Genomic DNA, 26,985 nt, shown 5'->3' on the forward strand with positions numbered 1-26,985 from the left:
AGCCTATTTTAGCTTTCTTGTTTGGGTTTATTTTCCTTTTTTTTTTGTGATATTAGAATTGGATCCTGTGAAAATGGTTGTAATGTTTTAGAATATGACCACAAATGGAGAATACAATGCATAAAGCAGCTTAGCTGTTTAAGCCAGGGAGTGATCCAAATGATATTTTAGTAATAAATCTGTAAGAGAAAAGTAAAAAATGTAATGCTTTTCATCTGGCATTGGCAAGTCATTGGACATACTCGGATTTCAGCATTTTTAATGGAGTGGTAAGATGGACCATTCATTTTAGATATTCATTCATAGTAGGAATGTAAAATTATGCTTTGGTTGTGCACCTCTAAAAATTTGTCTCCTAGATCTGTGGAATCCGCTTGTGAAAATAGAAAGATCAAGGGAGGCTGCTGGGGTAGTTTTGCTGCTCTGTTTGTTGTTTTGAGTGGAGCACTGGATCTAAGAGACTTTTAAAGTCATGGTAACACTAATACATTTTGAAAGGAAGTGATTTAGAGATTTGAGCTGTACATTATCATCTGAACTACAATAATGCTCAAAGCATTGTTATTTCCTGAGCAAATAACCACATTAAAGAAGAAAATCCTGAAGCATGTATAGATAGGCTTGGTTGTGTGCTCATGAAGAAAAGCGGGAAGTAAACTGATTTCCTGACTTAAAACCTTTTGAGAAGTCTGCCTGACTTCTGCTCACAATTCCTCTCTGTTTTGTGTCCTCAGGCTCAAAAGAGGGGTTAAAACTTATGGTTTTTGGGGTAGCTTCTGTGTGAGTGAATTTAGACAGGATGAAGTAAATATGCTGTTATGAATGAGACCAAAGTTTCTTTGAAAGCTGCTTTATGTTTGTTCTTTGCTATCCCATCACAGTGCTGGGACATGAGAGGGACAGGGGAGAGCCGAGACGTTCCCCATTGAAACCTCTTCCTGTCAGCTTTGTTCTGTGGGGAAATTAAAACCTGCTTTACACCCTAAAGAAACATCCTGCTGTTTATTCTCCGGGGACGGCATAGCTCAGCTTTCAAGAGAATGTGCTGCTAGTAGGACTAGAGAATATGCTATGGTACCATAGCATGGTGATGTTCCTTTTGCTTGCAAAATCCTATGCTAACCCCAGGTAGCTATAAGTGTGGGGCTCTTCTTGTGAATTCATATGAATGTTTTCTTCCTTTGTTGTTTTTATTCTCCCCTGTGCTGTTTCTTTTAGGATGAGTGTAGGACACTGAGTTATGGCTTTGATGAAATAAATTATTCTCCGGGACTTCCCACTCTATAACTATGGGAGATTGATTTTATCTTTTGTATCTCTTGATTTCCCAGTCAAGACCCTCATACTAATGACAGTTAAGTTTTTGGAGGAAAAAAATTGAAATCTGCAGATATAGAAGGATTATACTTCTCTGTCACTGCAAAATCTACTAAAATTGCCATCCTATTCTGACAGAAAAAAACATGCATATCTATCTGTCTGTTTGTCTATCTATCTCTCTATCTATGTATATAGATATAAACGCCTCCAGAATGCACACTGTAGCTTTTGCAGGATTTTACAAATTCTAAAATTTCCACTGAAATTAGAATAAAGGTCAAATTCTGCTTGCCTTACACATGTATGAAATGAACAGTTGTACTACAATGGTGTGCGGCCAAGATTTGAACAATGAGACCTTTCAGAAATGTTCCTCCTCATCCAGTGATAAACTCTGTGTGGTGACATGTGTGTGCACACAGAGGAGATGAGAGGGGCTGAGCAATTATTGTCTTTGTTTTTGCTTTTTACACCAAAGTGGACTTTTAAGAACCCAGAGACCAAAAGGCCTGTTGTATAGCTCACTAATGTTGTGTACTTTCTGTTCATCTAGGAGCAATATGATGCTTGTAACTGGTTGGTTCTAGCATTAGTAATCTAAAAAGGCACAGTCAGAGGCTTAGCATTGTATGCACTTGAGGATGGCATAGGGACATATGTTGCATATTGCCATATGCAAAATGTATTGAAGTTGTCCTTTGGTGTGATTGGAGAAGGAAGAGAACATTCAAAGTATTTTTCTGACCTCTGTCTCAGTGTATTTTTATAGTGTGGGTAGATTAAAAAAAAAAAAAAATCTTTGGCAGCAAGTTACTTCATGCATGTGATGAGAACACAGGGATTTTTAGACTTGCAGAGTATGTGGCCCATCTTATTGTAGTTGTAGAGACTTTGCTACAATAGTCTCCATGTAAAGCTTTCATCTGTTGAAGGAGAATCTCCTATGAATGGAAGCAATCGACAATATTATAATTTTGTCAAATGTTGTCAGAATGGCAGCATTGCAGATTCAGAATGTCAGAATTGCAGCATGTCCCAGGATAAATTTTCAGTGAAGAAGAATGGCATTGCTTAATCTTATTTCGCTTTGGTAAGTAAATTCCATGTGTAATTCAATTACCATTGCTTTGACTCGCTCTCTCTCTCCCATCCAACATCTTTGCTGTGATGGATGTTTATGGCTAAGCCTGGCTAGCCATAGACAGCTGCAGTTTCAAAACTGAACAGCTAGAAGTGGGTGATCTGTAGATATTGTTTCCTAGAGAAGTGTACGTGGTGACTTGCCTGCCTTAAACATGCATGGCTGATGCAGTAACTCTGAGGGGTATAATTTTTCATTTCAATTAAGACTAATCAGAAGAGAATCAGATAAATGTTGTAGCCCATATGTCTATGTTAACAATAGTTTCTTCATTTAATCTTTTGAAGATGACATTCTTTGGAGTAGAGCTATAATGTGTAGCATGTACATAATTTCTATTTTATCATGGGAAAGGGGATATTACTGCTATTTTGTAGCATACTTTTTTATGACTTAAGAAATTTGAAAGCAACTTGCAAATCTAAGCACCAGTCAAGGTTATGGCTAAGAGGTTAAAAGACAAATCCTGGATTTCCTTAAGTGCATTTTAAGAAAGCATCTAGATACCATGTGCCCTGCCTTTGCATCACAGTACTCCAGCTATATGTCCCCTGATAAAAATATTTGTTCTTCTGTTGAAACCTGTCAGCTGTTGAGTTAGTGCAACTCCCTAGGTCAAGATTGTAGATCATGGCCCAAAGAGACAGGACCAAAAAGAGCTATCTGAAGTGGCAGGTAGGGGGCTGAAACAAAGGTGCTCCTACATCATCTACATGTTTCAGAACCTTTTTCATCCAGAAGCTGGAGACCTCCTAGTGACCGGAGTGGAAAATTTATGCAACAGTTCTCCATAGAATTTTTCATTTCTGAAGTGGGTTCAGTTTTGATGATGCCCTCATTGAACCTTTCCTTATAGTTTGTTTTTTTTGTTTTTTTTTTTTTTCTGTATCATCCAGTAATCTTGATAGCCTGCTTGGGAATCAGGAACCTCTTTATTCCTAGACATTGGGGTGCATAGATGTGAGGGCTGTGACCAGAATTTCAAGGGTTCAGGAACCTAGAGCAGCCTGCCAGAGTGACTCTTGGAGAGGGTTCTCCCTTCATTTCCAGCAATGTTTGGAGGTTTGGAGCAGGCTTTTCAAGTACATAATTTTGAAATTTCTATCTTTAGTCCTATTTAGAAGTCCAAATCAGTTTATTGCCCTCGTTGTCTGGGCTCTGATAGTGGCCAGTACTATGTGCTGAGGAAGATGCTGTGAAGTGTCTTAAAATGTCACCTGTGGAACTCATCTGCTCACAGCTTTTATCCTGCCCTGGATGAGGCACATGGGGGCCTCTCTGTTTTCTGAAAGATCCAGAAAGTTAATTGTTTTCTGTTAGTTATATTACAAAAACCCTTGAAGCCTGAACAGCATATAGTAATTTTAAAATGCTTTTGAAATTGCCAACAGCATTCCCTTGTCTAATGGAGCATGGTGAACACTGTCAGTTTTATATTTACTATACAGTATTCCTGCTTACAAAGAAAACCCTCTGAAGTTACCAGGTGTACAAAATACACTGGGTAGTGCTTCTAAACCTAAGCAGTTGCTGAATTTTGCCTGTTTCAGTGGTGGGATTGAAGCTGAATAAATGCAGCACAAGTATTTTTTCTGAGTACTGAAATGAATGGATTAGGTCACTCTTTTGCTCTCTTTGTGTTTCCTCTATAAACTTTGGAGATCTGAATTTGCTGTAGTTGTTTGAATCAGTCTTCCAAGCAAACATTTGTAAAACAAAATTTCTTATAGTGGGTAGAAGTTGTTTGTTTTCCTTTTTTTTTTTTTTCCTTTTTCCCATCCTTATGGGTGTGGATTTTGCAAGTAAAGTTAGTGTGGGGTTTACTAGCCACTTACAGCTAAGGAGCAGTGTTACAATGCCTGATGGAGCATTTTAGGCATACAGAAATTGTTTACAATCAATCCAGAAGGGAACATGGCTGGAACAAATTTAAATCGTGAACATGGTTCTGGAAACCGTTATACAAAAAGGACTTCAGCAAAATCTAATTATTTGAAATTGCAGTTTCATGAAAACTGAAAGTGTGTTTAAGAAGGACTAACTTAAAAGTGGTAAGTATGTTTAACTGATCTGTTGTCTGGAAGCGTTTTTTGCTGTAGGCAGTTTATTTTTTTGTGGCAGTTTTGTGATTTTGTTCCTTTGCAATACAGCTCTCAGCAGCCCCTTTTTACTCATGAGAATATGCTTTTTCTTACTTATTTCAAAATATAAGACGAAAATGTATTAGTTCTTTTCATTTAATCATGCAAATTTAGTGATTTCATTTTGCTTATTTTGTGAGATATAATTTACTATAACTGCTAACGCAGAAACCCAAGCTCTAACAACTCAGTTAACGCTTTCTCAGCTGCTGCAGTCCAGGATTGCAGCATGTCTGATTGAGGTTTGGACCAAAAAGGATGGAGGCTGCATACTACCATGGAGGATGACTGGTGTCCTGGGTTCAGCAGTAGCAGTCATGTTTTTTCCTTTGTGTTAACTGGTGCAGTGCTGTGTTTTGACTTCCAGCCTGAGAACAGTGTTGGTGAAGCCGATGTTTTCAGTTGTTGCTAAGTGATGTTTACCCTGACCAAGGACTTTGTGAGGCTCATGCTCTGCCAGGGAGGAGGGGAAGCTGTGAGGAAGCAGAGATGGGGTGCCTGACCCGGGCTAGCCAGGGAGGTATTCCATACCACAGCACGTCATGCCCGGGGTGACCCCTGGTCCACAGAAACCATGTGGAAATAAAGAGATTTTGTGGTGAAGACTTTCCCTTCATTGCCCTTTCTGTAGATTGGAATAACACTGGTTAGCTTCCAGTCATTAGGGACCTCCCCAGACTCCCAAGACTTTTAGTAGATGATCAAGAAGGGTCCTGTCATAACATCTGCTCTCTCTGTCAGTACTCTGGGATGAATCCCATCAGGATTGTGAACTTGTGAACCTTCAGCTGATACAACTGGTTCCTTACAGTACAACAGCCTTTGCAAGATGGCTGTAGTGATGATTTTGTGGTCAAGATCATACGGATCTTGTAAAAGGCATCTGAATTTAAAGTTGTGATAACCGACCTTGGCTTAGGTAAAAAATTGATTTGGGATTTGCAGATGTAGAAGAGGAAAGGAGTAGAACTGGCAAGGCTTAAGGGCAAGGCTAATGATGACAGCCTTTAAATTATCTACCTTACAAAACCTGGAATTTAGAGTGGGATTCCTAATTCTCAGCACTCAGTTCTTGTCAGCAAACAGACCAGATGTTTTTAGCTGCTCCTGCTGGTGTCTCACAACTATGCCTCTACTGGGAGATGCAGAAAAGTTTCATGTATCCCAGGTACAGCTGTGTCCTGCCCTCATACTAAGATGTGTCTCCCTCCCTCATTTTACTTGCCTTTTAAATTAGGACATCTCTTTTAAAATAGCGGTAAGATTTTAAATCTAAAAGATCAGATGTTCTAAATAAGGCAAGTGTCTTGCAGGAAATACAGTATATATGGTCGTGTGGTATCAGTTTGTGCAACAGTGACAAGTCTGTGGCTACATAAATAAAATCATAATTCTGTCAATCTCAGAGATAAGAATATTTGATTTTATAATTTGGATTGTTCTTTTAAACCCAGTATTAGTCTTATGGTAACTAAGTTGGATTGTTGTACTTTGTTCTTTGGTGTCTTACACAGTTTTTATCCTTTGCTTTTCTGTTTGCTTACCATTAATTATGGGTTTTTTTATTTATATATTAAGTTTTGTTTTGTTTCAAAGGAAATGTTACCAAATATGAAAAATGCTGAAGTCAAGTATTCTTTCCGTCCAAAATGCTGAAGTGTATACTTCCATCCGTAATTTGACTGAAAATATACATAAAAATTTCTAATTAATATGCTATTTATGCAAAAATTGTTACCTTTGAAGGCTGCAAAAAAGGGCTCTGAAGTTTTTAGCATACAAAACTTCCTGCTTTAAGAAGCATCTTTTACTTTTGGATTTTATGTGTAAATTACTAATGAATCATTCATTTTACTGATATATGACCTTGATCTTTTATTTCCTCAGCCATCATGTACGTAATGGGAGCACTCGGTCCTGCAGCTGGATACTTGCTAGGAGGACTTCTTATTGGTTTCTATGTTGATCCTAGGACAACCGTTTATATTGACCAGAGTGACCCAAGATTCATTGGAAACTGGTAAGCATTTTTCAAAACTACTCTCTAAATGGCCAGATGGGAATTGAGACAGGTTGGGAAATCATATCCCTTGAGGGCTTGTTTAAGGCTGTAGAAGGAGGTCAAGGAAGAGGCTTCTGTTGGTTACTACAAACTAGCCTCTGACAGAGAGGATATGTTTGCCACAGAAGCTCACGGGCACATTGCATGGAAATCTTCTGCTTCTGGCTGCTTCTGGACTGCCTCTGACCACTGTGAGGGCTGACTGATGGCAGGACAGGATAGTGGTATTGCAGGAGGCCATCAGGGATCACAGCTGACCAGGGCTGAGCCCTTCCTGCTGGAAGATGGATTAATCCCTTATTTGATATTCCATAGCAGACAGCATCAAACACTGAGCTCTGCTGCCCAGATGGGAAACAGTAGACTTAATTTACCCTGGTACAGAAGAAGGAGATAGGCTGGCATCAGAATATGACCTTTCTAGTCTTGCTTCTCAAGGTGATAGCTTGTGTTTAGGCAGCAGATGATGTAAACCCTCACAGTATTTTCTAGTAAGTAATATGCTTCAAGCAGCACTGAGATGTGACAGCTATAGTTGTTGACTGACGTCTTCAGGCAGCCTTTGAGATATGGCCTCCTTGTAAATGTTTCTTTGAAGAAGCACATCTTCAGGAGGCTTTAACTCTCTTTTCTCAGATAATTCATAAATCTGCCTTGAAGTGTTCATTATCCTGAAAGGAGACTTATGGTTTGTAGTTGTGGAGTGTAGCATTCATTCTTGTACACTGAATTAGTGTTTGTCACTGAGCCATTGCAGTCAGATCATATCCATTTCTATTTATCCTGCAGTGATGTCTCCTGACAGTTTGATGTGAAAAATTCTCTCTTTGTAGTGTTCATAAACCTTTGAAGATTTAGTCCTGCTTTATTTGTCTTAGTCCAAGAGCATTACTTTTCAACAGAAACTGTGAACAGACCCATAAATATATTTGTTAATTGAAATCACTGAGTCTAAACAAATGTAGGTTAAGCTTTGACTTTATCTATAATGCAACCAGTGATACAACTGCCTTATCATCTGGGCATACCTGTGTGAGTTAACAGCTTAAACAGCTCTGGTGAAGGTAAAGTAACCAAAGCAGCATGGACACATCAGTTTGATGCTTCTTGGGCTGTTTGCACCAGGCTCTATGGATGGCCAATACTGATTGTTTAAAGCTAGCTTTGATAAACATCCAATGGTGTCAATAGCCAAACGTGTAAGAGAGGTTGGTCAAAAAATATGCCTGTCCTTGCTTGTGAACTACAAGTTTAACTACTCTTTGTCAGAAGCAGTGAGTGGCATTACCAGTGCCAGGGATGGTTCCCCAGCATCCTGTGGGAATACTGTAACTGCTGAGCTCCATGGCAAAAGTGGTGAAAAGTCACCTATTACAACCACTTCTCTGGGCAGGCTTACAAAACATCTACTGTGCAAGGCTGTGCAAGCAAAATAGAGAAAAGAGCATCTAGTTTGTGCATTCAGATTTTATGCCAAATTGCTAAATAAATTTTATATATCTCCAAGGTTTAATGTCACCTGAACAAATGTGTTGGTGATTTCAACTTTGCATGGGGGTGCCAGCAGAAGTGATCAAAATATGACTGAAACAAGGGCATTAAATCAGCTGTCATAGCCTTTCAGCAGGCAAATTGTATTCTAACGAGCATAGACAAGTAGAAGTCATTCAAAGTTTCCTTTTTCCATCATGTTGGTTATAGAGTCTAGCTTTCCTTGAAGGGTGTTCCAGGTGCTTGTATTACTGTTTTAATTTTGGCTATCTCAATTTTTATTCTTAAATTTCTGAAGACTGTCCCCTGCTCAGATCTCTGGCAATTTGTTTCACAGTCTGTGGTGGCCTCTCATAAAAGTTTGGTGGTGCTCATACCGTCTGCACCTCATTCTCTTTTCTGTTTCTGAAGCTTTGTCTACCCATTAAAACGAAGACCATCATGGTGTAAGGACTGATCTTTTGTCCTTAACCGCTCACTGCCTGGTTGCAGAGAACTCTAGAAGTATAGACTTTCCTATTTTTCAGTGGTAAATAGATTTCCACTAAAATCTATTTTCGGGGACCATGGCATTTTCTATTTTTATTTATGTAATCTAACAATTTGAAATATAAGAGTAGCCTAGCACTTACTTCAGATGACACACTCTTAAAAAGTAGGGTGCAGTTGAGATAAGTTAATGGGAAGTTGTATCTGAGATTTCTCAGCCTTGTCTCCCATGGAGTGGATTAGTGTCTTTTGTTCCCATCTTTTCTTTATTATAGCTGTAAGGTTTCTAATGTAACTTATTGCAGGGACCCAGTAAAATAAAGCCACCATATTATTAAAGGAGGTAATGATGCCAGGCAAAATAGTGAGTACAGTAACTATGATATATGGCAACAAAAAATTGCAGTAAAGCCTATTTTTTACTTAAGTTGGTCCTTTGTCAGAGGTATATTGCATGTATGCAGGGTAGTTAACTTGGTTTATCTTTTGTGAAACTTGATAAAGTAGTTACTTCTCAGGGTTATTTCTGATCTGATTCTTCCTTGATTTTCAGAGAACTTGGGCTCGTGCTCCTGGGTTTTACACACCTGGGCTTCCTGTAGGTGCTCTGCTCAGGCCAGCTGTCTGTGCCAGCCCATCAAATGTTTAAAATTGCTTTTATTCAAATGTGGTAACTGTAGGAATATCTGTTAGAAATCATCCATTGCAAGGCCAAGTGCAAGTTGTCTTTGAGAATTGTTAATATGCTATATAAGGACCTCATTGTGAAGTAGCCCTTGGCAGTCTATCAGCTGCTATGAATCAAATTTTCTTTTGCTGACACTTGTCTGAGTGTTTGCCTGGTTCTGAATCTGTTTAATACTTGGATCTTCCCATATAGTCTTTCATCAGCATTCCACACAAGAAGTTTAAAGGAATTCCTCCAGCACTATCTAGTCCTTCCTTAGCTTTAATTGCTTTTATTTGAGGTCCTGAGGCTTGTGCATATGCCTTTGAGGTATTCTCCTGCATATTTTCTTTGACTTTGGAAGACAGAAAATCAAGGGCTTTTTAATTAATACAGATCCTGTTCTGACCTCTCATTTCCTGTTGTAGGTGTCCTTATTATAGAATCATAGAATAGTTTGGGTTGGAAAGGACCTTCAAAGGTCATATTATTTCTGATAATGTCTTTTGTCTGTTTTCCAATTCTTTAATATTTCTCCAGGAAGGTGTGGAGTGTAGACAGCGCAGGTAATTTCATCCAGTGCTGCATTTGTGACATCTCCAGCACTTGGTATGCTACCATAACAGTCCCTGTGGTTTTAAATTTCATCTAGTGCTATATCAGCCCTGTCTCCTTTGCTGTTTCCTCCTGAGTGGGTGGTTTCAGATTTCTGTGTATTATTGCCACAGTTTGTTTCTTTGATCAGTGCCATTTCAGCTTCTGACTTTGAGATCCTAAAAGGGATGTTAGTTCATTTTTATACGGTCTAGTGATTTATTCCCTGTTTGACAGTGTTGAATAATCCTCCTAAAAGTCTGCTTTCTAATCCATGTATGTTATCAGCTAAAATGAATGGAGGATTTTCTGTTTACATAATATCAAAATTAGTCAAAACTTTCAGCCACTTAGATTGCCTTGCAAAAGCTTCCCCTGCAATCTTTCTAACAAAACTGGCAGTACACATGGCTGTTTGTTTGGTGTTTCTCTTTGCATTTATTTTTGCTGTTTAACACACAAACTGTTACACATGCATATGAATTTCATGGAGCAGATTCTCCTGGAAATGATGCTAGAGCACATGAAAAACAATGAGGTGGTTGGTGGCAGCCAACATGGCTTCACTAAGGGCAAATCATACCTGACAATTTGGTGGCCTATCATGGAGCTACAGGACTGATGCATAGGGACAAAGCAGTTGATTATGTCTACCTGGATTTTTGCAAAGCATTTGACACTGTCCGACATGACATCCTTGTCTCTAAACTGGAAAGACATCCATTTGATGGATGAACTATTCGGTGGATAAAGAATTGGCTGAATGGCTACATGCAGAGGGTTGCAGTCAACAGCTCAGTGTCTAACTGAAGACCAGTAATGCATGGTGTCCCCCAGGGGTTGGTGTTGTGACCAGTCTTGTCCAACATCTTTGTGGTGACATGGACAGTGGAACTGAGACACCCTCAGCAAGTTTGCAGATGACACCAAGCTGTGTGGTTCGGTTGATACGCTGGAGGGAAGGAATGCCATCCAGAGGAACCTTGACATGCTTGAGAGGTGGCCAGTGCCAACCTCATGAAGTTCAAACAAGCCAAGTGCAAGGACCTGCACCTAGGCTGGGGCAATCCCAGGCACAGCTACAGGTTGGGTAGAGAAGAGATTCAGAACAGCCCTGTGAAGAAGGACTTGGGGGTGTTGGTCAATGAGAAACTTAATACTCTGAAGCCAGCTTCAGTGTGTGCTCGCAGCCCAGAAAGCCAACTGTATCCTGGACTGCATCAAAAGGAGTGTGGCCAGCAGGTCGAAGGAGGTGATCCTTCCACCCTGTTCTGCTCTTCAACAGAAGAAGGTTGTGGACGTGTTGGAATGAGTCCAGAGGAGGGCCAGAAAGATGATCCAAGGACTGGAGCACCTCTTCTATGGAGACAGGCTGAGAGAGTTGGGCTTATTCAGACTGGAGAAGAGAAGGTTCTGGAGAGACTTTATGGAAGCCTTCCAGTGCGTAAAGGGGTCTAACAGGAAATCTGGAGAGGGACTTTTTGTAAGGGCATGTAGTGTTAGGACAAGGGAGAATGATTAAACTGACAGAGGGGAGATTTAGGTTAGATATTAGGAATAAGTTCTTTACTGTGAGGGTGGTGAGACTCTGGAACAGCCTGCCCAGAGAAGCTGTGGCTGCCCCATCCTTGGAAGTGTTCAAGGCCAGGTTGGACGGGGCGTTGAGCAACCTGGTCTAGTGGAAGGTGTCCCTGCCCATGGCAGCATGGTTGGAACTAGATGATCTTTAAGGTCCCTTCCAACCCAAACCATTCTATGATTCTATAACTCTAGAATTCTACATTCTCTATATAATACAGTATCACTTTACTGGAAATTACCCTAGAAAGGGAAATTAAAAGCGAGTATCTACTTCTCAGCACTTGGTACTGTATAATTACCAAAAATGAAAAATTAGGGGAACTCAAAGCTGACACTGTTTCATAACATTTGGTAGGTTCTGGATAAATACTTTTATGAGTAGACATGCCAACAGAAACATCTTCTAATTAAGGGTTTTAGTGCAGTGAAGGCTCTCACCCACTCCAATCCTTTACTCTTAATGTCAATGTTCCATATTTTGCAAATGTGTCTTTCCACCCAGTGCAGCCTGTAAGAATCACTTTGTTTTTTTCATTTCTTGTAATGCATTAGCTTTCATTTCTGTTCCTGTCTCCTGGAATTAGGTGGAGTGGATTTCTCCTTTGTGCCATTGCAATGCTCCTTGTGATATTTCCCATGTTTACCTTTCCGAAAAAACTCCCTCCTCGCCACAAAAAAAGGAAAAAGAAAAAGAAGATGAACTCTGATGATGTTTCAAGTGATGATGAAGTGATGAAAGAGAAAACAAATAGTAAAATACAAGCAGACAGTGCAGTTCCTGCCTCTATGGGATTTGGAAAAAATGTTAAAGGTGAAGTTTGTTTTTAATTTTTAAATACTTTACATTTTGTATACAAGGTTATCTAGAATTATATAAGTGTAATTGAAGGCAGAGTTAACGTTCTGTATTTAATAGCATGTTTTGCTATCGAGGTTTTAATAGATGGTCATCATCTAAAATTACAAATTGCAGTGATGAGTGTAAGACATCCATTTACTTAAATTATTGAAGTGTTTAGTGTGCATCTGTAACAAACAAGTAGCCTATTTCCTATAGATATAGGACCTCTATTATTAGACATATTTATGCACCTTACAGTTTGTAACTGTCATACTTCCTTTAAGTTGCCCTTCACAGAATAAAGTGAAACAAGTGAAAAGAACTCTAGTAATGAGTTCAATTGCATTCACATATTTGGGTAAGCTAATTCAGAAAGGTTATTTGTTTCATACAGCTTTCCTGGCTATTTTGCACTGCAAGCTATTTATTCGCAGAAGGCTATGACAAATGAAACCTGTGCAAATTTTGAAACATGAAGAGACTAAAAGACTGACAAGTAATAGCGATTTTTATTTTACTCAAGTAAACCATTAATGTAAAATCTAACAGAAAGTATTAAAAATCAATAAAATACTGCAGGAGGAAAGGTAGTATTGTTAAAAACTAATTACTGTGAGGCATATACATTTGGAGTTGACAATATAGGCTTAACAGTGTCATAATATTGAACAGCATAGGACAAGAATGAACATGCCTTAATGCTGTTGTGTTGCCAATGCTGTTGTGTCCTCCCTGGATTCCATGATACAAATGCTGGTTGTGCCATTTTGTGGTACCCAGATAAATGCAATGGGACTAAGAAAAACCATGAAATGTCCTTTGTACCACTAGATGTAATTTAAACTCAAAACTTCAAGTGTTTCTTTGTTGACATGAACACTAGCCTATCTTTTTCATTGGGTATCAGTCCAGGATATAGTCATTGGTAGAATTTTTAATGATGCATTTATGATCAGTCTTTATGTTGAGTAGGCAAGGCTTAGTAAAACCAGTATGCTGGTTTTAGACTAAAGCCAGTGTAACTCTGAGTAATGTTCACCCACATGTATATCGATTTGCTCTACACTGCATATATATCTGCACTCACAAGGTACCTGAAGTTAGTGTTAATTTCTATGGAAGTAAATTAAAAACTGGAGACTAGAATTTTCTTATTTATTAGCTTATAGAACAGCGTCTTAATCAAGGTCCAGAGCAAACAAGGTAAACCTGCAATATCGGAACTTTCCATGTTCTCCCTTTAGCTACTTTGCAAAGTAGTGAAAAAAGTGGTGGAGAAGGAAGAAGAGCGTGTTGTCTACTTCCTTCTTTAAGACTCTTTATTCCCTTATTTTTGACTCCCTGTACATGATGTTTTCTCCTAAATACATACAGCTAGTTGTGGGTTTGGTCTTTTTTTAACTTCAAACCTACTGGCCTCTGATTAGCAGAAGTAGTTCAGGGCTACTCTGTTGAGGTTTTCTCACTAGCCTGGGGAAGTGAGAAGGGGAGTTCAGTCTTTGCTGGGCTCCTTCCTAGTCATTGCAGGTGAAGTCATAGCAGAGGGGATGCTTCATCCTGTAGGTACACCTGGAAAACATACAGGTATTCTGCATCTGAATGAGTTTCCTGGTGCTAGTTCTCTGTTTCTGTACATAATTTCACCTTCCAGGTTGTGTTGTGTCCCTACAGGCACAATAGATACACAGAAAACAAGTATTCTCTTAGGAGAAAGTTTCCCAGTACTTTTTTTTTTTTTTTCCACAGAAATTAAAACTTCTGTATATCTAATTTTAGACGTTTCTTTGATATGTAATTGCCTAATTGTGTACCGTACCTTCTACAAAATCCTATACTAATATATTAAAGGAGCTACCAAATTAGTGCTTTTCATACATGAAACTTTTCATTTTCTCTAGAGGAAACACTTTACCAGTGAAGCAGCCTTGTATTCCACATGTCAGAAAGATATTAAACGAGTCGAGATAACGCAGACAAAAGTATTTTGCTATAAGCTGATAACAGCTTTCCCATTAGGTGTCATTTAGCCTAGCAAATGGGGCCTGCAGCAGGAATGCGCTATCATTTAATTATTTTTCAAGTTTAAGCAGGCTTTTTGGCATGAGATCATGCCTCAGGCTTCTCAGTTGAGGTAAATTTCATTTATAATGGGAAGGAAAAAAGGATTGCATGTGTCTTAAGTCATTTAGCATTGCTTATTCTGAGATGAATGTACATTTTATACTTCCCATTGAATTTTAGGGCTTCATCTTTTTATAGCACGAAGGACAGAAATTTCACTTAGGCAGTAGCCAGGAGACTGATGATTTAGTAGGTCATGTCTTCTGTTCGGTATTAATAAGTATCAGTGATGTTGTAATCTGTCATGACAGAGGTCAGTGCCATCCCTGAAAATCCATGCAGCTTTGGTAAGGGAAGTCCCAGGGAAGAAACTGTTTTGATCTTCTGATATGGTGTCATCTTACCTGGGAAGCCTGGCAGAATGATTCATGGCCTGCTGTCACTTGCCCTAATTTCACATGGGTTAGTTCTCAAGATGAATGAAAAAGAATCAAAAAAGTATGACAGGAGAGGGATGGAGTCCTTTTTCCTGCAATGGATGCCAGTACAGGCTGAAGAAATAAACCAAAATTGGTTCCATTCTGCGAGTAGCCTTCAGCTTGTGGCCTGAGCTTTATTTTGGCCCACAGTAGATCTGAGATCAGTTAAAAATACAGATACATCTTTGCTTTTTCTTATGTTTTGAGATGCAGGGTTTGGAATCCAGTCTTTTCTTACCTATGTTGCAAGTAAAAAATGTGAGAAGGAGAATGCTTCTGAGACATATATCAAATGAATTAAATAAAACATTAAATAGGTCACAGGAGGAAGAAAACTTGATGTAGTTTAGTGGGAGAAATCATAGAATCGTTAGGGTTGGAAAGGACCTTAAGATCATCTAGTTCCAACCCCCCTGCCATGGGCAGGGACACCTAACGCTAAATCATATCACCCAAGGCCTCGTCCAACCTGGCCTTGAACACTGCCAGGGATGGAGCATTCACAATCTCCCTGGGCAACCTATTCCAGTGCCTCACCACCCTAACAGGAAAGAATTTCCTTCTTATATTCAACCTAAACTTCCCCTGTTTAAGTTTTAACCCGTTACCCTTTGTCCTGTCACTACAGTCTCTAATGAAGAGTCCCTCTCCAGCATCCCTATAGGGACTCTAATAAAAATAAAGAAATAAAGGCAGCTAAAGAAGATTTCTAATGAAGAAGCCATGGTTCAGTCCCATGCATGCAGATAAATCATGAACCTGAGCAGACAAAACCGCTGTTTTCATTTATTATATCAATCCCCTTAGGGTTTTGTCCATGGAAACTGTATCTGCAGTCCTTTTTGCTTACCTCTGTATTGAAACTTAGTGCGCAACAGATAAAGGAGCAGTGTAAAGAAAGCATATGTATACGTTACCTAAAATATACTCATCTAATCTGAAGGGTATTGAGTATTTTGTAGTCTGTGGGTTGTTTGTTTGTTTTATATATATATATATATATATATATTTATTTATATACATACATACATTGAGTTTTGTCCTTATATACAGCCCTTACTTAAACATGGAATATGAAATATGTCTGTCTTTTCATGTCTACCAGCTGTCACATGCGCTTCCCACTGAGTCCATGGCAGGGACAGAGACAGGTTAATAACACTCGTCAGGGCATCAGCAAAGGTAAAAGAAACTCCTGAAAGGCTGGTGGCTGTAGGGTAAGCCCACTGCAGTGCTTCCCCAAGGATCTGGATTGGAGTTTCTGCAGTATCTGGAGACTAGTTGAGTCAGAAAAGGAGCAGACGACAGTGGTCTGTGTGCGGGGCTCTTGGTGAGCACTTAAAATGTCAGGAAGTTCAGCAGTCTGTGGGCTGGAGATCCTGCTTTGACCCTGACCTTGAGCAAGTTGCTCCCCCCTTACCTTTTCTTAGGCTGTCTTGAAGAGCTCAAAATAGAAAAGGCCGGCATGACTCCATGCAGTGATGAGCAGCATTAGTTGGAGCCTTGAGAAACTGCTCTAAATCAAGTTAACAAAAGTAACAATCAGATCAAAGTTGCTCTGAAACTCCCTACTTTTGAGGGGATATTAGGGGCTGTTCAGCGATTTGGCCACCATCCAGGTACTTAAGGCATGTCCTGAAAATGCTTGAGGAATCAAGCTGAATGCAGTTGTTTAAATGGTATGTTTGTAGGTAATGAAATTAAATACATGGGAAAATATTATTTTAGAATTCAGTGATTAGCCCCATGCAGGATCTGTTGGAAGTAGTTGTGTGTGATTAAAAAATGCTCATATCCATTCTGATAAACAAACCTGTTTCAAATCTTGGCTCTGCTTTGTGCTCCAAAAGAGTGGAAGCTAGCCCTGAGACCTTGGTGTGGAGGCAGCCTTCTTCAAAGGCTTGGAGCACCAACAGAAAGGAGGTCCTTTAGCTAATACCTGTGTTACCCATACAAGGAGCTTCGATGATGGACAACAAGAGGACAGTGCTGTAGACTGGGATGGTTTAGTCCTTTGGTTGTATTCATTGCATCACCTTGGCCTAGATGCACAAGAACAGGGATAAAAGAAAATATATAAAATGATGAAAAAAGGTGAAGTCAGAATTATTTCATTTTTTATTGGAATTCTGTTTATAGTGCTTCAAAAGTGTCGTTTAGAGCAGTATTTATGAATATTTCTATTGCTTGCAGATTTTTCTTATGCTTTTCCGTTACCATGAATCAAGCAGTTGTCCAACACATGAATGAAAGAAAATGTATTCTGACAAGAGAAAGAATATTGTCAAAGACCCTGAAAGGAAGAAAATTCCTGGTAGACTGGCAAACTAGTCCATCAAGGCAGGTTTTAATATACTCTTAGTTACATGGAAAGGAAAGGAAAGGAAAGGGGAAAGGAAAGGATTTTTTAAGACTGGAATAACTACGCAGAAGTGTAAACATGTTTACAGGTGTACTAAATGATCATTTCAGTTTTAGGAATGTAGTTGATAGAGATTTGTTTGTTCAAATGACAGAATGAGAGAAACTGCAAGTTCTCGTTGGTTTGTTTCTGGTGCACACTTGCAAAAAAAAAAAAAAAAGAGGTGTTTTTTTTTTTTTTCAAAAACCTAAAAATCAGAACCTGACAGGTTTAATAGTGGCCTTGAAATCAAAACCTAGCCCTATGTCTAGTCACACAAAGGTAATATGACATTGGAATGTTTTAAATCCATGATTGATTATGTAGTACAAAGGATCCTTGAAGTTTTTAGTGTTCTTGTTTTTCACTAGAATTAGTGTGGTTGAAAGATATGAGACAATTATAATGCCTTTTTATTACAGGTTTCTGAATTCAGAAGTGTAATACAGATTTTGTCACACAGGATTTGAACTGTAATCATAGGAGGAAAGCAGGGAAAACCTAATTCTGAATAATTATTTTTTATTGGAGAATTTCTTACCATATAGCATCTTTTCCATGTATGCCAGACAGTTTCTGTGTATAAATCACAAAGAGCTTCAAGTCTCAACTGCTTCAGGTGGTGTCTGTTAATGCAGCATACGCAAATAAGCTGTTTCATTTCATACCAAAAATGATAGTAATCAGCAGAGCTGTTCACTGAAGAATCCTTCACATGGGTGTAAGAGAACTTGTGCTTATTCTAAGACACTGAAGTTTTATCTATTTATCAGTAGAAATCCAATTTCAAAATTTTAATTAGTTTTGAAATTAATAATGACCTTTAGACTGAGTGCTCAGATAAGATACAAGTAGGAGTCAACAGAAGGTACAGCTCTACATCCAAACATCAGAGCAAAATGTTTGTTAACTCTGCAGTTTATTACCTTATTAGTTCTTCAGTATCTTTAGATCAAAAATACTAAACCAGACATTTTCCTGAAGCTCACTTTTACCAGGAAGAGCTAAACTTTACCAGGTATTATGATATTTATGCCATGCCCTGTAAAGTAATGGATTTAGCAAAGATCTTTAATTTACCCCCTGGCCAGGGACTTCCAGTTCATTTCTACAAAAAGCACTTAGTTCATCGTACTAGTGAAATTATAGTTCTCTTTCTAATACCCAGTCTTCTGAGAGTTGCTATCTTATTAATTTTCTTCTACATGTTTTTAGCACTGGTGAACAGCTGCCACCAAATAGCTCAGTTTCACTTCTGGCATTCCCTCTTTCTGCTTCCTGACTCCTGTCTTGCAGCAGCAGCAGCGGTATGGTCATAAGCTCTTGCTTCTGCTACAGGGGGCGAAGCACTCAATCCTGCACCTTGTCCCTGTGGAAATCCTGTTACAGCTGCCCTACTGCAGCCCTGTGGCAGCCGTTTTAAACTTCATCATGTAGCCCCATGAGAGGCTTTGCAAAAGCTGGGTTAGAGCATCTTGGTTGTTACCCTTAGATTTCTTTTTCCATCTAAGTCCCCATCAGCTAACCCAACCCAACCCCAAAACAGACACAAAGCTGAAGCTGGTGAGATTTGAGGGCTGACATCTGATGGTATTTTAGATCTTTTTTTTTTCTCTCTCTCTTTCATTTCCTTTTGAACAATGAGATAAATTTTGTGCAGCTGTATTTTAAGCATGCGTCATATTTACGAACAATTACTGATACTATTTTATCTAAACTTGCCACTGTAATGTAGTTTCTGAAGGTACACAGTTGTGTTACAGTTTCCATATATTCACATTGACTATACTGTCTCATTCTCCTGTTATCTTGTTTCTTTCTGTTTTTCTACTGCAAGCAGACACATATATTTGTAAAAAAAGCTGTAGGTGGTAAAAACCATGAAGATTATAATATATGAATGCTTCTTAATGATTTATTCATTACTTATTTCCAAGTTTTGTATTTAACATTTAATACATTTCTTCATAGGGAGCAGTAAGGGAGCATTTGACTACATTAAAATTATAAACCCTGTACTCATAATGAACTCAATATAAATTTTGACAAGTGGCATAAGCTAAGACTAAATGCAGTAAGACAACTTACGTGCTAATTTGCAGCCTGACAAGTTTTGACATGACAGGAGTCTAAATTCTGTTTGCTTTAATATATATAACCTACTGGAATCAATGTAGAAAGGAAGACAGATTTTTGACTTGACAACTTTTAACATCATTGAAATTCTCAATCCAGAGCTCTTACTCAGCGTGCTACATTTCTAATGGGTGCTGTTGTCATTGAATTCAATGGGCTTTGATTCAAGCAGCATTCATTTTTTTGTACAAAGTGAAAAGCAAATAAAAAACCCCAAACCATAGTAGGTTAGATATAACATTTGAAGAGAAGGTCTGATCTTGGTATAAGCTCCAGGAAAAAGAAGAAAGTTTAAAATCACACTGTCTAATCTGAAAAAGTTGTCTTGAATAGAGATATCATCTTGTGATGATAATTTGACATCACTACAAGACTCACTTAGAATTATTTAGGAGTTTCTTTTAACTACAGTGCTGAATTTCATGGGGTTTTGATATTCAATTTGAGAATTATTGCAACATCTGTGAATACTTCTTCAATTTAAGTTAATGATGTATTCTCATTTTTAATTGTTTCACCCCTTCTGAGAATATTAAACGAGTTGTATGTAAACTATGTTGAGATTCAGTGATATCACTGACATAATTTTTCAGTATATACTTTGCATTTATAGTAGATACTTCTAAATTGTATAGAAAAATATTTAATTAAAAATCTTTTTGTTCTTTTTTCAAAATTTTGATATTATTATCTTAGTTTTCAAGCATGGTCCTTGAAGCAGAGTTACAGGGGGGGAGTATGTGATCTGTTTTCCTCCTGTGGAGTGCAGAACTGAGTGCTGTTGGTTCACAAGTGTGACATGTTATAGAGAATTTCAAACTGAGACATCAGAATACCTCCAAAATTGCTACATTTTATTGCTGTTTTGTTTTTGTTTTTTTTTTTTTTTCTTTTAGACTGTTACTATGTAGACCCTGTTTCTTCAGATTATTTTGTTAAAACAGACCTCAGTTGCATGTGTGAAAAGTAGGACTGCAGCCCTGGGGCGATGCAGTGAGATAGGGTACGAGCAGACAGTGAAGATTGCAATCCCAAATATGCAGTCTTCCTTCCGCTTAGCAGATGTAGCCAGATGCTAGCAAGCCATTCTTGCCAGTCTATCTCAGAGAAAATGAAGTTGGTTTCAGTTTACTTTTGTTTCTAGCTCATTATTGATAACATTTGTTTGTAATTTTTGTCATTTTATAGAACTTCCAAGAGCAGCTGTCAGGATCTTAAGCAACATGACATTCCTTTTTGTGAGTTTGTCATACACAGCTGAGAGTGCCATTGTCACAGCTTTTATTACCTTCATTCCCAAGTTCATCGAGTCACAGTTTGGCATCCCAGCTTCCAATGCCAGCATCTACACTGGTAAGGAATTGCCACATAGTATAACCTTGGAAGGGCTGGTTTTCTTCAACTAATGAGATGATTCAATGTAGAAATGAACCAAAAATGTGCTTGTTGGAACAGGAGATTGGATACAGCTTTGTGTATTCTGTAGATATTCAGGCAATTTTTTGATGTTTGTTATATGTGTTTAGTAAAATGTGAACCCATTTATATTGTTACAGGGCTGGGGGCTTTTACATAAGCCTAGACAGACATTTTATAATACAATAATGGTCTTCAAGGAGGGGAAAAAACAATAAAAACAGGCTAGAGACCCAATAGGCGTTACTGCAATTTGTGATTTTTGAAGATTTTTGAAGGCTGTTCTTATTTTCTGTGAATTTTACTTCCTCTTTGATCTTTAAAATGCCCTAATCTTTTTTTCTTCCCCAGTGACGAGTTAAGATTTATCTGTCCCATACTTCAGTTATCTCTCCCCTCCAGACTGGTGGTTTTCTCCTTATTTACTTTTTCACACTGAGTGTGTAACAATCCAGTCTAGCCCAGAGAGCTCCCCAGATCCTTTCCCACCTGTGTTTCTAGGTCTGAGACCCCTGTTCTGCAGGTGTGGTTCTTTCCCTGCTGTTGCAGCAGCAATGTACAGCCAAGCACAACTTCTAACAGAGCTATAAAGTACTACATTTTAAGCTTTATATTGCTCTGCGGGACGGCAAGGTGTGAACTTCCCTAGGGAAAGGGGCCGAAATATTGTACAGAATTGGGGCCTGTGTCATGCAGACCATCTTCCCTCTCTCCTAGGGGCATCAAAGACGCTTATCTTTGTAAGCATCTTTTTGACTTCTCCATAGTACTTCCCATACAGAATAGCTGCTAATTGCAAAGCATGTTAGTTCTTTGCTCTCCCATGTTTCCAGATCTTCTGTGTGAGAAGGAGTGATGGAGTGGAGAGTGAGTTGTGGGAACAGGGGTGAAGTATGGGGTGAAGCTGCCCAGGGACTCAGTCAAGGAAAAGACAAAAAGTAGCAGAAGAAAGAGAGAAGACACACAGACCGCACTCAGGAATCATGTATCATCTGCAGTGGCTGGAAGAAATATGAGTTTCTCTAGACTGCAGAGGGGAAACATCAGAAAAGCACCATATAGTTCTGTTTGAGAGCTTGTTGAGATGAGATTTTCTTCAGGGCATGAAATACCTGTGTACTGCATAAAGGGAGGAAACATTGATTGATGGGAACCTGATTCTATCAGAAGTTTAGGGTAGCTACACATGTGCTGTAATGAGTCTTGATGGGTTTGATACTCTGTAAGTTGCTTTGTTCTCAGGATAAATCAAAAACATTGCTAGACAAGATATTCAACAGCTAGTACATTAAAAGAGAAAAAAGTGATGTGACCCTCTCCAGAGTGTGAAGCTGTGTTGTTTTCCCTATTATAAATTACTTGATAAAGACTATTATAATGAACCAGAAGCAGAAGATGGAATAGCTTAGGCTGGATGTGCAACACAGACAAGTGAGCGCTGCTTCCAGAACCCCAACTCCTAAACTTAGCATTAAAATCAACAGTTGTTACTAGTTTTATAAATTCTTTTTGTAGCTACTGGCTAATTAGTTAAAGACATGCCCAGTTTACAGACTTCTGGCTAATAAAAGGAGGACTTAACATGTTATTTATATTACTACATCTACACTTGTATGTGCATTGCCAACTGAGTACATGTGTTTGCTGAATCCCTTCATGTGAGTAATGTGAAGTTATTATTGGTAATTTTCTATCTCAATTCATAGCCAACAATTCTTTCATTAAGTCTCAATTTCTTTCCATTTTTTAAACAAACCTAGCATTAATCATCAGCAAAAATGCCATGTGCCAAACTTTATGTCTTGAACTTGTGCAGCTTGTGCTTCAGTCTTGTCTTGCTTGGAGTTTTGTTTATTGTGTGTAGAGAAGATGGCATTTAGCCTCCAGGCTTTAAGTCCAAGAAAAAAACACAAAGAACTCTGACTTTATAGAGTACAGGTAGATCTTAGGTTAAAATTTCAGGTGCTTTGTTAACATATTTACATTTGAAAGAGAGAGTTACAATTCAAATAATTTGTAATTGGAAGAACTGTGCACTATATGTCATAAAACACTGTTCTGGTAACATCTGCTAAAATGGTTACAAATGCATTGGATCTATCTTTAGCTTTAGAAAAGGTATAATATATATTTCAGACAGAATTAGTTTGAAAATGTCCATTTTATTCCCTTTGGAAGTGTAGCCTGCTTAGCAGATACTGCAGTTTTCTGTTGCCAGACTATTAGTGGCTGTTAAGATCATCTCTTGCTGCTGTGGCAAGCCTCAAGTGCTGCAGTATCCTGACAGCAGCAAAAAGGACAAAGCTTGAAAATTGCTGACTGAAAGCTGATATTGCCTTGGAGCACTGTATCCAGGAGTGTATTTAGCACACGCACGATTCCTATAAGCCAAGCTGTCATTATAAAATGAAGGAGAGTGCAGTGCAACAGCTTAGTATTGAATCTTAAGCTTTATTCCTCTAAATGCCTTTGAAAAAGAAGAATGTGTCTCCTGATTAGATGTACATGCTTTGCTTTGCCCTGGAAAGTCGCCCGGAAGAGCTGCATTCCTTTGACAGTACATCACTTCTGATTTCACATTCTCTGTGGAAAGAGAGGGGCATAAGGATGAAGAGTTTGTACTTAGGGCAAAAGAACCTGTCAGGCTTCCTGACAGGAAGGGAATGAGTGCCTCTTTCTACAGCCTTCACCACAAACAGCAAAATCTGTTCTTGCCCTTCCAGTTTCTCCCAGAGAGAGAGCTCCATCACCAGCTCTACTTTGCATGGAGAATTGGTCTTTATACATCTTGTGTGTAGGCTTTCATCCAACCTTTCCATCTTTCTGAATGAGAGTGAGCCTTGACGGGCAATTTGCTTGTGTTCTTCTTGTGTTTAATGTTCTGATCTTCATGGTGTGTCAGAAGATGGATGAAAACAGCAGCACAGGGTAGCTCACTAATGGAAGAACCACTAACCTAATGCCTAGCAAAATATTGACATGCTCAGTTTTTACAAGGTACTAGACGCAGACACACAGAGTCTCAGTTCTAGTGCAAGGCTTTTCCAATATCCATGCTTTCAAGAGAATAAGAAAGAAAAGGTAAATTCAGGTCCAAAAGAGGTTGAGCACTCAAGCCTAAGCTATAAGGTGGAAGGAAGAATAAAATACTGAGGTTAATTTATTGTCAATAAGCTCTTACCTTGGGCTAGATCCTTAGTTCATATAACTGATATAGCCATGGATTAGGTCCATGGAATTTGATTCAACTAACAGAGGTGTTTTAGAAGACGTTGCAAGTGATCCTGATCTGCCTTTGGTATGGATGTCAGCTTCTCTGACACAGATTTCATAGAGCAGGGCACGCCTAGTAGACTCAGATGGCTGAGTTACAATTTTTACCCAGAGAGAACATTCTCAGTGCAAGTAAAAGGATTTGCATTATTTCTCTTCCTTGTTCATATTCAGTCATTGAATGTGAGAGATATAAAGGCTCAAGAGAGATAACAGCTTTGAACTTTGTGAAAATCATTTAATTCTCCTAGGAGGACTTAAGCATCTAATTTCTGCTCTATGAGAAAGACTGGTTTTGATTCTGTGGAGGGTTATTATTAAAAAGCTTCCTCATGAAATGACATTTTATTTTATAATGCCATTGGTGATGGCAGTATAATTAAAGCAGCAAGTATTTTTACCTTTTATTTGTATTTTCATGATCTCAGCATTTTGATAAAAATAATGTCCCCCTCAACTTTAGAGAAATTGTCAGAGAATGGGAATACTTTGCAATAGTATTAAGGATACTTGCAAATTATAGTCCTGCTGGCTTCTTTAAAAAGAAGATCAACATCTTTAAGAGTTTGGATTATAAAGTATAGCTACTTCCAAGTAGATGAAGCTGCCAAAAGTTGTTGAAATTCCATATTTATGGGGAATGCATCTTTGTTAGCAAAAACCTAATTTAAAGACCTTTTTACATGTCAGTGAAAAGCAAAAGCCAAGATAAGTGAAGATGTGCAAGACATTCTCAGATTTAATGCCTCCTTAGGCCCTGACAAATGAGGACGGACTGGTGATGTGCTGCTGAACTGCTACAACTACAGCAGCAGAGCAAGAGGAATTTCATGGCCCATCTTTTGTGTCTTAAACTTACCCAAATACTAATTCTAGTATCTTAATTTCTCTAATTGTGTTTGATCAATTTATACTCCAGGTGGCTGTGCCAAGATGAATGAGGGTGCTGACACAGGAAAGCTTAAGTTAAATATTTAGAAGGCAGAATTAGCAGCCTGGCTCATATGTGCACTCCCAGGTGGGCAGACTTCTGGGGTCTGGCCTGAGGTTAACACTTGTGATTCACTGGCATTAATTGTGAGAGTAGGGAGAAGAAGATTCACGTCCAAATCTGGATTTCTTCAAGTTTTCAGTACTTAAACTGAGGCAATATGTAGCCCTTCTCCCCATTCTAAAATAAATACAAAGCAATGTTTCTGCTTGTCAGTACAATAGTTCTCTTATTGTGCTTTGGCTGCTGGTAATATCATAAGGAGGCTTTTATTAATTCTTTGACAACACTCCAGAGGTTTGAAAAGTCTGACTCAGTTTGCTAACAGAGAATTAGACAATGGAGATCTTAGTACAGCATTTGCAGTCATCTAATTAGGGAATGAAACCAATTTTTATGTTTTATACCATTTCTATAGGTCCCGTTTTAATGTTGCTTGAATTTCTTCCTGGCAGGTGTGATTATTGTTCCAAGTGCTGGTGTTGGTATTGTCCTTGGTGGCTACATTATAAAAAAACTGAAACTTGGTGCGAGAGAGTCTGCAAAGTTGGCTATGATCTGCAGTGGTGTATCTCTGCTGTGCTTTTCAACTCTCTTCATTGTTGGATGTGAAAGCATTAATCTAGGGGGAATAAATATACCTTACACTACTGGGTAAGTATCTTGGAATCATCTGTGGCAAAACCATGATTTTCCAATAAAGAAAATGGTAAAGAAATATAAAAAATTCTGATGGCTGATATACTGAAGAAGCCACATTGTTCAAATGAGAATTTGGTGAGTATTGTGATATAAACACACACTGTTATGGTGTGTGGTCCTTTTTTTTTTTACATCTGGTTTATAGTGAAGGTTATATAATGAAGGGTATGTAATGCCTCACCTTTTTGTGGGGTGGGAAAATGCATCAGAATGGGCTTCAGTGATTTTTGCAGGAAAGAAGGAATAGTGTCCCATAGAAGTGCTCAGACTTTAGCTGGTGTTTCAAAATGTTTTCTGACCATGAAAATTGTGAAAATACTAAAGGGATTATAAAGATTATTTCTGAATAGGTTTGTTTATTATCATCATAATAGCGTCTTAGGTCTACACTCCCTGTTTGAGAGGAAACACTTGGGCATGTGCTATCAATGTTAGTGGTGTGAACTGCTTCTGAACCACTTACTAGTTGTATGAATGCCCTCAGCACTTGCTGGGTCATCATCAAGACAGCAACTAAATCAGAACCCCTCTCAGTTATATTGAGAAGGAGAAAAGCTATAATGAAAAAAAAGTTATGGAGGGAGGAAGGTATTTAGAGTGAGGGATTTAAACTGAGACATTAAGAAATGCATGGAAGGGCATTTAAAAAAAAAGGGGGATATTTGGAAGGAAGACAGTGTGATAGAAGTTGTAAGAAGGTGTTCTGCTGGAAGGTATTTCCTCAGAAGCCTGACCATGATCTTTAATTTTCTTGCTTATTTTGTTCATTACCTTCTCCCCCAAACTGCTGCCTTCATGTAGCTTAAACACTAGAACAGAGTAAGCATTTGAAGAGCACTAACTTACCTGAAGCAATTTATCCCTTTTCTTTTAGATCTGAGACAACATCCGCCTTTTATTTATGGCCAGGTGCCAGGTATAAGATCCACGTGAATATCTTGCTTTTAAAGGCCAGCTCTGGACACAACTAACATTTTGAGGTTTGGAAGAGAATGTAGAAGTGTGAAGCAGGAAAAGATAAGATCAAATGGGAAAAAGAAGAACTGCAGTGGGGCACTGAGTAAGCCAAGTGAAAAACAAAGAGACAAAATGGGAAGCAAGAGCAGAAGAAAATAGGCATTGTTTACACAGAGAATATTTCACATTGCGTGTTGCTGGGTGTTATTACATTGCTGTCAAACCTTTATCCTAGGACAAGG

The 26,985-nt window shown here is 38.5% G+C and overlaps 1 protein-coding gene across 1 annotated transcript in view; it reads left to right on the forward strand.

Annotated features, from left to right (window-relative positions):
- The window catches only part of SLCO5A1 (solute carrier organic anion transporter family member 5A1), a 65,850-nt gene that overhangs the window by 23,076 nt on the left and 15,789 nt on the right, over nucleotides 1-26,985 (forward strand). The window contains exons 2-5 of the mRNA XM_061448314.1: nucleotides 6,490-6,622; nucleotides 12,071-12,297; nucleotides 20,593-20,757; nucleotides 25,540-25,738. Of these exons, the coding sequence (XP_061304298.1) occupies nucleotides 6,490-6,622; nucleotides 12,071-12,297; nucleotides 20,593-20,757; nucleotides 25,540-25,738 (724 nt within the window). The remainder of the gene's footprint in view (nucleotides 1-6,489; nucleotides 6,623-12,070; nucleotides 12,298-20,592; nucleotides 20,758-25,539; nucleotides 25,739-26,985) is intronic.

Source organism: Pezoporus flaviventris, unplaced genomic scaffold (genome assembly GCF_033815535.1).
Source record: "Pezoporus flaviventris isolate CSIRO_AGI_PZ_B2104156 unplaced genomic scaffold, CSIRO_AGI_Pfla_v1 ptg000007l, whole genome shotgun sequence".
NCBI classification, from domain to species: domain Eukaryota; kingdom Metazoa; phylum Chordata; class Aves; order Psittaciformes; family Psittacidae; genus Pezoporus; species Pezoporus flaviventris.